At 38.5% G+C, this 13,105-nt stretch overlaps 1 protein-coding gene across 7 annotated transcripts in view; it reads left to right on the top strand.

Annotated features, from left to right (window-relative positions):
• AOPEP (aminopeptidase O (putative)) overlaps positions 1–13,105 on the top strand; it is a 325,297-nt gene that overhangs the window by 205,458 nt on the left and 106,734 nt on the right. For all 7 annotated transcript variants that reach the window (XR_012071832.1, XR_012071833.1, XR_012071834.1 and 4 more), the window contains 3 exons: positions 2,018–2,120; positions 2,768–2,875; positions 12,453–12,496. Coding sequence is in view for 4 of the 7 variants with exons in the window: in XM_072959171.1 (XP_072815272.1) it covers positions 2,018–2,120; positions 2,768–2,875; positions 12,453–12,496 (255 nt within the window). In the remaining 3 variants the exon portion in view is untranslated. The remainder of the gene's footprint in view (positions 1–2,017; positions 2,121–2,767; positions 2,876–12,452; positions 12,497–13,105) is intronic.

Below are 13,105 nucleotides of genomic sequence, written 5' to 3'. Positions count from 1 at the left end.
ACGTTTGCCTTGGATGCTGTCAGCATGAAAGAATTTTCCTGAATGCCTCTTCTTTTGGAGATAGGGGAAGAGGAGAGTGAAAGAGGGATGCTTTCTGGAAGGATATTTTTAGTCAAAGGAGAAAAGCACTGACCAAAGTCATCATTAGGAACTTGAGTCTGGAAGCCAGCTTTTGGAGCAGAGATTTTAGGTTGCTTTCCTGTGTTCCTCTCCTGCTAACAGTCTCCATTCAGAGCTCAAGGGCACAAGAAACTCACAGCAACTCTGTCCCTCTTGGGGCTGGGGAACCTGGTTTGAATTTAGTCTGACACTGGGAAGTCTTCCTACCCCCAAGGCTGTGGGTGGTGGACTGTGCTATCAAAGCCAGCATGGCTTTCTTTATAAAAACACTCAACTCCAGGACAACTTGAGAGCAGGAATAAAGCTCATGCTTTTCAATGGAGTCTTAAATGAAGATGAAAGGGACTAGTTATTCCTGCAAGTATGGTCACGTAGGTAAGTCAGGGATCAACTAGAAAAATTCAGACTATGCAGTTGGTTCTAATGGTTGGCTGCCGTTGTCCCTCCTTTGGGGGTCTGCTGGTTCTGTGCCTTGTGTCTGCTGGGACAGTGTGCTGGAAGAGTCAGCAGAGACTTAATCAGGAGCTCTTTGCTTGGCAGCTAGAGCAGATTGCAAGGGGGCTGATTTGGTCCTCCTCAGGAGCTTCTGTTCAGTCCAGCACCCTTACATGTTTTGTCTGTGGGCATTTAGGACTAAGTGGATGAACCCCTGAAATCCATTGCCTCTAACATCAGATGAACAACCTTGAATTTTGCAATATTTATTGCTAACAACTTTAGAAAATGTTACTAAGTTTATTGAGGAATTTCTACATCCCCAGCCTTCACGGGAGGCTTTGAGGGTATAATTTCAATTATTCCCCACAGGACCTGGGGAGATAGGTAAGGTTATGCCCATTTTGCAGGTGAGTAAATTGAGGATTAGAGAATTTTAATAACCTGCTAGTAAGTAACAGGTAGTAAGTAGTAGGGCTGAGATTGAACACTAGGTCTCCCAGATTCCAAAGGCTGTGTAACACCAGCTACCTTTTAAAGATAACCTGTCGCCTGTCCATGTCAGCCCTCTTGTCAGCCCTTGCCTTCCCCTCACCCCAGCACATGCTCTTCAGTGTTTGTCCAATCAGTGACTGGGTTTTGAACAGCTGAAATCTGCAAATAGCTTGTCACTTATTTTGATCTTAGCTAGTCGTTGAAGTGTCACTGTAACATGATTATATTTTATTAAAGGAATTTTTAAAAACATTTATAACCATAGAGCATAATGGAGAACATTCTGATAGACAATAAGGAGGCGTTGGTTTCAACTTTAATGTCCCCATGAATCAAAACAAGCTGTGAGACCTTGAATACAGACTTAATTTCTGTGTGCCTGTTGCCCTCATTTGTGAAACGAGGACGTTGAAGTATGTGATTACTGATGTCTCTACCTGTTGCAAAAACATGGGCCTCTGTGACTTTTTCGGTTTTGTTTTTGTGATTCTGAAATGGCTTCAGAGTACAAATATTTCTTAAAGGAGCCTTAATTACTAAATGCAAATCAAGAGAAATGGATAACATTGGGGCTTTCAGAATTTTTGGAAAAGATGTAAGTTCTTTACTCTTCCAAGTAAAGCTGCATTTTCCATTGCACTTCCCAATCCATCATTCTCACCAAAAGAAAAGTGTATAGTTTCTTTAATAATTTCACATTGGAGCTTAGATTCCTTGCGGGTCTGGCAAGCTTTAATCCTGGATGTAAAATATTGCCAACGGCCAACCTCAGGTTGCCAACCTAAATATAAATCTCTCCTTGTTCAGTGTATGAATGTATAATGTAAACTGTTTTATTAAATTATACCTGGTACTACTAAATAGAATTAAAATGCTGTTGAGCAACTCTGAAAGTAAGAAATAAGACGATATTATGGTCCAATTAGTTAAGAAGATGCTGAAAGAAAATTTTATTGCATCCTTTTAGACCTAATAAAGAGAAAACGGGCCACGTGAGTGACTCAGGATCATCTGTCATCAAACATGGGCTCAATCCGGAGAAGGTCTTCATGCAGGTTCATTACCTGAAGGTAAGCACACCTGAGTGGCAGAAGGCAGTTACCACGATGCAGCACTTTTTAGCTTTTACGTGTAAAAATAGTGAAGGTGAGTAACAAGGTTGGGGCCAAACGAAAAACCCGTCAACATTGTAGTGACATTTGACTTAGATACCTGACTGTCCAATCATTAAAGCATTTCGTACCCAAAAAATGAGGCATGAGTCAAAGGAAGCTGAACGATTCCCCTCGGTACCTCCCGTCTCCCTGCTTCACGTCAGCTTTGAAGGGCAGAATCTTAAAACTGCTGTCAGGTTCCAACGGGAAGACGGGAGTAATAAGGAAGTATTTTAGGCTGTAAAGGCCTTTCCTGACAGCTGAGGGGGAGAGGAGCTGGACCCCTCTTCCCTTGTGGTCCGAGATGGACATCGGGCTTCACGTAAACCAGGGAACGACAAGCTGGTGAGACCATTGACAGGTGGGTTGAAAGCAAAGCAGCTGATCCTGAAGTTCCAGACCCAGCCTTACTACCAAGAATGTAAAGGGCTGCCTGGGACGAGTCAGGTAGAGCATCCTAGATGTGCATAAAGCTCTGGTGGGTAAGTTAGTGTTGGCTTTGTGAGCATTTTTCTGATGAACCCACAATAGGCATCTCTTTAAATTCTTCTTCCTTTCTTCAGGGCTACTTCCTTCTCCGGTTCCTCGCCCAGAGACTTGGAGATGACACCTATTTTTCATTTTTAAGAAAGTTTGTGCACACATATCACGGGCAGCTGATTCTTTCCCAGGTAATTTATGAGTCCTCACGAGTCCATGATATACACCTGGAGGGGGTGTGGCATGTGGCGGCTAGATTATGTGAGTGTGAAAGAGGAGGGGAAAGATTTACGGTTTAATACGATAGGAAAAATAGGAAGTTAATGGAGTGGACACAAGGCAGTGTTGTTTTTGGGAGGGCAATCTCCCTGTGGTTTAGGACAGACTGTAACCCAGAGCTGTCCTGTGCGCAGTGATGTGGGGAGTTGCGCCTTAAGGGGCCTTGAAAACAAAAACAAAACAGTCGTGCTGTCCCCTCTGCCTGGAATGAGCTTTGCAAGGCTGGCTCCTCCTCATCCTTGGTCTCAGCTTCAGTGCTTCCATCTCGGAGACACTCCAGCTAAAGAGATGTGCATCCACCCTCTTCTCCTCCGTCCTTTGCGCTTTTAGTTACCTTCATTGCTGTCACCACCGTTTTAATTACGTTTTCCTTTATGGGTCCATTTGTTTCTTTTCTGTCTCTTCCATTTTGTGGATACGCTCAGCAGGGCTAGACCACGCTCTCTGTTTCACCAGTATTTAGTAATGATTCACACGCCGTGCACCCACCGTATGTATTTGATAAACAAATAGATTAAAGACAAGATACACTGAAGTAGTCAGACAGCCTGGCCACAGAAGTGCCGGAGGAAGACTCTGTTTACACGGGTGTGGGGCCGAGCTGCACTCAGTGAGAAAGTTAACAGAGAGGTGGAGGCTCTGAAAACAGTGCTCGTAGCTGATGGAGAATAAAGGATGTGCTGTCTCAGCACAGAATGGACGGATGTGTGTTTTTGATATTAGACTCTTGTGCTCATACGCAGTTTTAAAGTCGCATTGTCCACGACGTTCAGCGTACAGGATGTGCGTGTATGATCTGAGCACGTATGCAGGGAATAGCGTGCGTGTAACAAGACTGGATGGCCATTATTCCTCATCTCCACGTTCTTTTTATTCTTTCACTTGAGGGGAGAGGAGGTCTTCCTAAACAGTGTTTGGAAGGGCAGCTTGAAAGCTGGCTCAGGAGTCTTCTAGGACTGGCTGGCTGAACAGCCCAAATGCCTATGGCTAAAAACCACTTCTCACCAATATACTGTAGCGTTAAAGGAGCTCGTTGCGTTTCCCGTGAGTTCTGAGGTTCTGCTGTCAACTTCCCATGGAACACTCCGTGCTCCCTCCTCCAGATCATTCCATTTTCCTTCTGTTTACTTCTTTTGAATTACAGTTTTGTTGTTTTTCGAAAAAACAGCTTTATTGAGGTATAACTCACATACCATGAAATTCGCCCTTTTCAAGTGTACAAGTCAGTGGTTTTGGGTGTATTCCCGAAGTTGGGCAACCATCACCACTCTAATTCCAGAACATTTTCATCACCCCCAGAAGAAACCCCAAATCCATTAGCAGTCACTGCCTCATATCCACCTCCCCTCAGTCGTAGGCAACCACTAACCCACTTTCTGTCTCTACGCATTTGCCTATTCTGGACATTCCGTATAAATGGAGACATTTATACAAATGGAGGCCAGTAAGATGTGGCCTTTTGTGACTGGCTTGTTTCACTGAGCATAATGTTTTCAACGTTCATGTTGTAGTGTGCATCAGTACTTCATTCCTCTGTTTTTATTTCACTTTTTACCTGTTAAATTGTGGTAAAGTACACATAAGAAAATACACCATTTTCACCATTTTTAAGTGTACAGTTAGTGCATTAAGTACACTCACATTGTTGTGCAATTCTCACCACCACGCATCCCCAGAACATTTTCATCTTCCCCAAGTGAAACTTGTATCCATTAAACAATAACTCCACATTCTTCCCTCCCCCAAGCCCCTGGCAACCACCATTCTATTTTCTGTCTCTGACTTCGACATGGGTACCTTAATGCAAATGGAATAATACAGTGTTTGCCCTTTTGTATTGGCTTCTTTCACTTAGCAAAATGTCTTCAAGGTCCATCCATGTTATAGCATGAGTCAGTTTCCTTCCTTTTTAAGACTCAGACATTGTCTGTGTATATACCACACTTGGTTTATCTGGTCATCTGTTAATGGACACTTGGGTTGTCTACACCTCTTGGCTCTTGTGAGAAGTGTTGCAGTGAATGTTAGTGTACAAATATCTGTTTGAATCACTACTTTCAATTCTTTTGTGTATATACGTCAAAGTGGAATTGCTAGGTTATATGATAATTCAGTTTTTTGAGCAACTGCCGTACTGTTTTCCACAAGGGTTGCACCATTTTACATTCTCACCAGCAATTCACAAGGGTTCCATTTTCTCCACATCCTCACCACCATTTATTGTTCTGCTTTTTTTTTTTTATAATAGCCATTATGGTGGGTGTGATGGATGTGAAGTGGTATCTCTTTGTGGTTTTAATTGCGTTTTTCTGGTAGCTAATCATATTGAGCATTTTTTCATGGACTTACTGGCTATTTGTGTATCTTTTGGGGGGAAATGTCTATTTAGGCCCCTTGCTGATTTTTTTATTTGGGTTGTCTTTTATTATTGAGTTGTAAGGGTACTTTACATATTCTAGATTCAAGTCCTTTATCAGATTTATGATTTGTAAATTTTTTTTGCCTGATTAAAATTACTCCTATGTTTTGTTCTAAGAGCTTTGTAGTGTTAGCTCTTATATTTAGACCTCATCCATTTCGAATTAATTTTTGTGTAGGGTGTGAGGTAGATGGTCCCGCTTCCTTCTTTTGCATGTGGATATCCAGTTGTCTCATGACCATCTGTCAAAAAGACTATATTCTCTCCCTCCATTATAGTGTCTTGGCACCCTTGTTGGAAATCAGTTGACCATAAATATAAGAGTTTTTTGTGGACTTTCAATTCTATTCTATTGATCTCTAGTTTTGTCCTTTTGCCAGTCTCATAGTTAGTTTCAAAATTGTTGCTTTTTCACCTGACACTCATAAAAAAATTTAAGCAATATCAAAGGGTACAAAGAGAATGTAAAATATCATTCTAAATCTCACAATCCATGAATATCTACCATTAAAATTAGGTGAATGTCATTTGAGAAACTGCACTGTTTCTTTCTTTCTATATATTATATATGATACACATACCTGTGTGTATATAGGTTATAGTACATATAGATGTCTGTGTATGTTTATAAACATGTATAGATACAGGGATGTATTTAGAAATAATTCTATAAAAATAGAATTATATGTGCTTTTTAACGAAATGTTTTAAATTTTATTTTACTTGATTTTAGCAAGTGAAAGAGAAACTAAAGTGAATATGAAAGACTTTCTTGAACTTCAAGTAAATGTAAGAAAGATCATTTCCTAAAAGACTCTTCTCTGGTTAAGAATCACAATTACCAAAAAAAAAAAAAAACAAAAAAAACCAAAAAAAACTCTTTTTACCTTGTTTTTTTAATTGAAATATAGTTGATTTACCATGTGTTAATTTCAGGTGTACAGCATAGTGATTCAGTTATTCATATATATACTCTTTTTTCAGATTCTTTTCTGCTATAGGTTATTATAAGATATTGAGTATAATCCCCTGTGCTATACAGTAGGTCCTTGTTTGTATAAAAACTCTTTCAGAGGAGGTTCAAATTGTTACCTTTTTCTCTTTAGGTATATATTTCATTTTTAGAAAGCTTCAGTTTATTCACTGATGTAAAAGATCAGGAAATCAGTAGTTATGTATTTCTCCTACTTTTCACCCAATTCTAGATTTTTCTTAATTAATATTTTTACCCAGTTAAGGTTTATATCATTAAAATGTGTGTTGTAGCTATAATTTTCACAGTTGTAAAGTCCTCGCTCTGTATTTAAAGGATATTGATATTCACCTCCAGTCATGTCACCATGCTTCCATATTCATGAGTGCTTTATTTTGATTCAGTTCTTTGTTGGTTAAATTTAATTATGAAGTTGATGTTCAGGGTGCTTGAAAATGTTTGTCTGTTACCTTTATATTTGAATTACAAACTGACTGGATATAATATTCTTGGGCCATATTTTCATTGCCCCAGAACTTTGTGGCTATGGCTCAACTGCCTTCTGGCATTAAATACTGCTGTTGAAACTTTTGAAGTCAGCCAGTTTTTCCCTCTTTCTACCACTCAGGTAACAGAAGAATTCTTTCTTTACCTTTGATGTTTAGAAATTTAATCAAAAAATGGCTTGTTGTCCGTGAGTCTGCAAATTTTTTTTTCCTGGAAAACAGTGTGCATTTTCAGTCTTAGTGTCTATTCTTTTTTCTTTCCATAAAATTGTCTTAATTGTATCTTTGAACACATTCCTTTTTTTCCCTTGCAGGGTTCTGAATTTCAAGGTTACCAGTTATCCTTATGTTATGTCCTGTTTGTCCTCCATACCTGTTATTTTCTAGTTGCTTTTGTCATTTTGTTCTTCATGACATATGTTTATCTCAAGCAATATTATTATCTTTATTATTATTAATGTTATGATTATAACATTATTGACGATTTTTTTTCTCTAATGTCTGTTCTTTTCCTTGATGTTTCTATTTAATTAATACTCCAATAGTGGTAGTCCTTTTTTAAGGACCCAAATAATGCTTTGCTTTGAAATATCTCTTTTCATCTCATTTTATTGTTTTGTCATCTTGTCTTTGAGCTTTCATTTTACTGAATTTATGTTCCCATTATTTTCTTTTAATTTATATTTTAGTGTAAAACATTTGTGGAGAATTTTCTTCTGTTCCTTAGATTATGTTTTCTTCAAGACTGGATTCTTTGTCTTTTATGTTATGCTTCTTATTTCTGTCTCTCTCTGTGGGTTTTTGTTGTGTTCGTTTGCATAGTTACCATACTTCTTTTCTTGCTCCTTCTCAGCATGAGATGAACTGTCCTGACTGTATATTTATTCTCATTGTATTGGAACATTATCCTTGATTTCTTTCCCTACTTGTCTCAGACATGTTTTTCTTCCTCTCTGAGCTATGGTTTGAAACTTGGATATTATGCATGGAAGGAGTGGAGGGGAGGAGCTCCAGTGGATCTGTGTACAGCCTTTGTTGCAAGAATTTAGCTCCACCAACTCTTGAAATTTTGTTAAATGTCCCCAGCCAAGATTCTCTTCATCTAATTCAGGTGCAGTTTTTTTCCACTGCAAGTACTCTCTCAATTAATATTGTTCCTCCAATTCATCTTGAAGCCCTAGAACCTAAATAGTTCATGAGCGTGTCATCCTTGGTTGTTTATTTCTTCAGTTTTATTCATCTCACTTGAGCAAACATTTTCACAGTCAAAAAAAAAAAAAGAGGAAAAATTAAGATATTCCGGTTTCTTTCCAATAGTGTGGGTATTTGGGAGAATTTGTGGGGTTTGGGCAACTCACCAGTCCCACTACCGCTAAGCGTGAGGGAGGGGGCGACACAGAGGGAGGGTTGGAGGCTGTGTTGGAATCTTACGTTTCTTTCTTTAGTTGTGTCTTTTAAGTTTATGCCACAGGCTTTGCTTCTTTTCTTGTTTGGATGCTGTTAGTGGAGTTTTGGCTGACTTTTTTTTTTAATGGATTGTGTTTTTGTTTATGTTGCTAGTTAGTTATTGATGAGGAAGTCCATGATTCAGTTTCTTTATTAAGAAGTTCTTCAATTTCTTCTTCTTTCAACCGACTTTTGAATTCTTTCCTTTCTGAACATCCCATCTGCCCAGCATTTCAGAAGTTATCATCTTTCTACTTCCCAACTAAAACTTCTTTCTTGAGCTTAACAATGACTTGCTCCTGACCATTTCATTTCTTCTCAGTTCTTATCCTGCCAACATTGTCCTTATTTCAACATTTTGATTTTTGTTTTGCCTCACCTACTTCCTCTTCCCCATGACCATGGTGATTGTTCATAAAACATCTGACAAAAATTCCTAATCCATGTAATTATCAAGCCAGAGTCACAGTCAGGTTATCCAGTAGAATCAATATGCACCTGCTTTTTACTGAATACTACAAAATAATTACCAGTACTACAAAATAATTACGAAATTAGCCATGTGCCAAAATCAGTGTAGTTTTTTTTTTTAATCTTAATCCTTAATTTAGTGTTGTTAGGTGATGATCAAAATAAGCTGTCTGGGACTGACCTAATTAATTAGCATATAGATTATTAGGAGAATAGAAAATGAAAAAAAAATTCCCAAGGAATGTATTTTTTTAACTAGGCATGAGCTTGTAACAACTGTCAAGGATCCAGATAAATTTTCACCCCACCCCCACGTCGAAATGGCAGGATTATTGTTTCTGCTTTTGGTTAACTTTGTTTTTTCAGGCTCTAGTGGTGACAAACTGGGAACCCTAGTATTTGTTGCTAAATGACGTTGTGATCCTAGATCAACATCAATGTCCTAAGTCCTGCCATTGATGCTAGCATCATCCTTGAAGGAAAGCCCTCCTTGTCCAATTGAGATTTGTAAGTTGCTTTTATAAAAGTGCCAGCACACTGAAGGGAAGAGTGAAGACAGAGGAAAGAACTCAAAACGGGCAGCAAGGAAAGGAATAGTCTTAAGACACGTCTTTCTCTTTATGTCACTCTGTTGTGGAGAATGAGGAAAAGCTTCTATGATGAGTCCATTCAAGGGACATATGCCAATTTATGAGTAGAACTAGGAAAACTAGCATTTTGTGGTTAAGATTATATCTATGAAAGGAATAAGAAGGGCCAGTTGATTGATTCCGCTGATGGGACAAAGACTGCCTGGATGAGACCAAGTGTCTTTGTGATTGAATGGAGCCCAGGGCAGAAGAATATCTAGCCCTGTAGACAAGGATTCCCATAGCCTCTAAGGCATCATGTCTTAGAGATGCTTGAAGCACTGAGTTTTTGTGATCAATTTGCTCCCCTAGCCCCACCATCCCCAGCACTGGTTGGGAGCCTCCAGCTGGCTGCTGTGTGCCTCCAGTTCTCAGCTCCGGGCAAGAAGAGGCAGATGCCCCCTGCTAAGAAATGGAACAGTTATCTTTCTTAAAAAATGAAGCAGGGTTTCTTGGGGACCTCCTGCACTTGTATTCACACAAAATTCTGAAACATTTGTGCTCTGCATTTCTGTAAAGAAAGATCCAATTGTAATTGGAAAATGCAAAAGGGCAGAATTAAGGTTAACGCTGGATTTCCTGCTTCTCATGCAATTAAATTCTCCCCCTTGCCACTGAGTTAATGTAATTTCCCCCCCACATAATTGAACATAAATTACTGGACAAATATGGGGTAAGTTGATATGGACTATAAGGAGATAATGAAGTAAAATTAGTAAGAAATTACAATTACAGTACGTGGATTTTTAAAAAGCAGGAATTCTGTCATTATGCCAATGAAATATCTGCACAGTAATCTAATAATATATCAGATTGTGCAAAGTTAATTTCTAATTCAACTTTCTTTTTTACAAAATAACTATTAAATTAATAAAAAATAATGACTCTAAGAACCTCAATCAAAAAATAATTCTTTGGAGTCTAAATATTACTCTGTTTCCTTTGGTATTTTCCCTCCATATAGCCACTACAGGTGCAAGGAAGGACTTCAGATGGGAGGCATTATTCTATTTGGATTTGCCCCCTTGCATTTTGACTGATATATCTTTTTAATATTAATTTTGTTACATTTCAATCATTCATTTTGGGTGAAGCAGCAATAGGCAAGTAAGGTCTTAGAAGGAGAAGAGAGGTTGCAAGAAATAAATCTTTCATTCGCACTCTTAATAGGGAGACTTTGCCTCTGGAAGAAGTGGACCTAACCACCCAGAAACACACAGAAAGGGACGGCTGTAGGAACGGCTACACTTAGTGCCAGGATAGAGAAAGAACACCTTGTCATACAAATTGTTTGCAGATTTCTCTGTTTGTAATACGGGGATCTGCACTGCTGCTTCCACCTCACACTCTGAGTTAAATGGATCTCATCAGAGCTCTGGTCTGGCCTGCAGACTTGGTGTGCTGGGGGCTTCAGTCTGGAGGGACACTCATTTGGCAGTGTCCTATTGGATCATCTGTGCTTATACGTGTGCCCTCTTACAAGGACCAATTTAAAAGTTTATTTTATTGGGAGTTCGAGATTTGTAGATACTAACTACTATATATAAAATAGGTAAACAAGTTTCTTCTGTATAGCACAGGGAACTATATTTCAGTGTCTTGTAGTGACCTATAATGAAAACAAATATGAAAATGAACATACGTATGTATATGTAAGACTGAAGCATTATGCTGAACGCTAGAAATTGACACATTGTAACTGACTATACTTCAATTAAAAAGTTAAAAAACAATAACAATAAAAAAGGTTATTTTCCATTTATTAAAAGAAAACCTTCAAATGTAGATCTTTTTTATTGTTCAATATCAAGGCCCTAGAAAGTTAAATATTGTTCTTGTTTGTTTCATGTTCTGTATTTATCCAAAATGTATCTTATCCAACCTTCAGATGAGGGAGAGTTGACACTAGGCTTGTTTACTCATTTGGCAAATAAAAATGCACAGCCCCATTTAACTTAGAATTTCAGATAAACAGCAAATAATTTTTTAGTGTAGGTATGCCCCCAGTTACATTGAGAGCATACTTACACTATAAAAATCCTATATTTTATCTGACAAACCTAGTTGAGACCAAATCAAGATTCCAGAATTATATGGGGTGAAAAGATTGGTCACAATATTCAAGGTGCAAATTAAATATAAATGTGATTTTTGAACATTCAAGTGTGAATATTTTTTAGGTCTTATGGAATTGTGGTTATGTTTTAAGAGTCCTTATCTTTTAGTGACGTTCACTGAAACATTGACTGATGAAATTATATAATTCTAATTAATACAGGCGGCAGGTAAGTGGATAGAGTAGAGTGGCTGTGAGTTAATGGTTACATGAAGGTTAATTATATTTTTTTGCTACTTTTAAATGTGTTTGAAATTTTCCATTTTCCATAGTAAAAGATAAAGTGGGTATGTATGCAAGTCATGCCTTTAGATTAGAAACAAAATCTATTTTTGAAACATCATAAACGTCAAACAATTGAGGACTTGCGCAGTGACTCTGGCGGAGTCTGCAGATAGAGGCAGGGGCCTGTGAACTATTTTTGGAATTGTGACATCTTTGTTCCTCCATCGGGATATTAATTGTCTTGATTTTTGTCTTTATCTTTTCGTAGAGCAATGCAAAAAAAGCCACTAGTTATGTTAGCCTCTCAGAGTTGAGATTATTCTGTGTGTTATAGGATCTCTAGGGAAAGCTCATGTAGGGGAGAACATGGTTACGTAGAGACGGATGGTGCTTTAATGCTATGGCCAGCGTTTTGAAAATAGTCAAACATGAAATGAAATAAACTGTTGGGTTAGGTCAAAATAACAAACATTACTCTTTTTTCAATTTGTTTGTGGTTTTCACAAAAATAAATCTCTTTAACTGATTGGACTGAAGCCCTGGTAAATTAATAAACTGAGTATATAGCCTAATAATTCAGTGTCGGCCTATCTTCCCTAGCAGGTGATCTGTCAGCAGCTGGGAACACTCAGTCTCTGGCACGACTCCGGGCAGGGTTATTTATTGATGGACATCTTTAATGATTTGCTTTTTTCTTATTCCAGGATTTCCTTCAAATGCTGTTGGAGAACATCCCAGAAGAAAAAAGGTGAGGACCAATTTAGGAATTAAGGGCCCAGTTTTACTTGTAATGTTAAAAATGACTCTGCCATTGTTCGGCTTGTTACAGCCTAGAAAGTTTCACCTTCCTCTCTGAGCACAGCCAACAGGAGTCATGGGATGATCCACCAGACCCAGGGGTGGGCCCAGGTGGGTAGTGGGAGCTGGCACACACACGGGGGAGCCCCAGAGTCAGGGGCTCGGAAAGTCATACAGGACACAAGACAAGGGCACTCTGTGGCCTCAGCTGCTGTGGAAAATAATGGAGGAGAGAAAAGTTCTAAAAGTTACAGTGTCTTGTTTTGGAAGGTCTGAAATGTTTCAGATGTACCATCTTTTTTTTTTTTTTTTTTTTTGTAAGTAGATGTATGGGTTTTCTTCATGTAAAAATCACATTGGATGTGGCCATTTCCTAAAGTCAAGAACAACCGTTTCCCTGTGAGAATTTTTCTTTTCTTTCATCCCTGCCTTGGACTAACTTTTTAGGTCCTTCAACAGAATGGAGCAGTTTCCTTAGGAACTAGTGCAGAAAAAGGGAAAAGAAAATTAATAGAAATGGTGTATTACCTCTTTAGGCTGTTGCCAAAGTCTGTTTCTG

Source organism: Vicugna pacos, chromosome 4 (genome assembly GCF_048564905.1).
Source record: "Vicugna pacos chromosome 4, VicPac4, whole genome shotgun sequence".
NCBI classification, from domain to species: domain Eukaryota; kingdom Metazoa; phylum Chordata; class Mammalia; order Artiodactyla; family Camelidae; genus Vicugna; species Vicugna pacos.
This window is presented reverse-complemented; position numbering and strand designations above follow the sequence as displayed.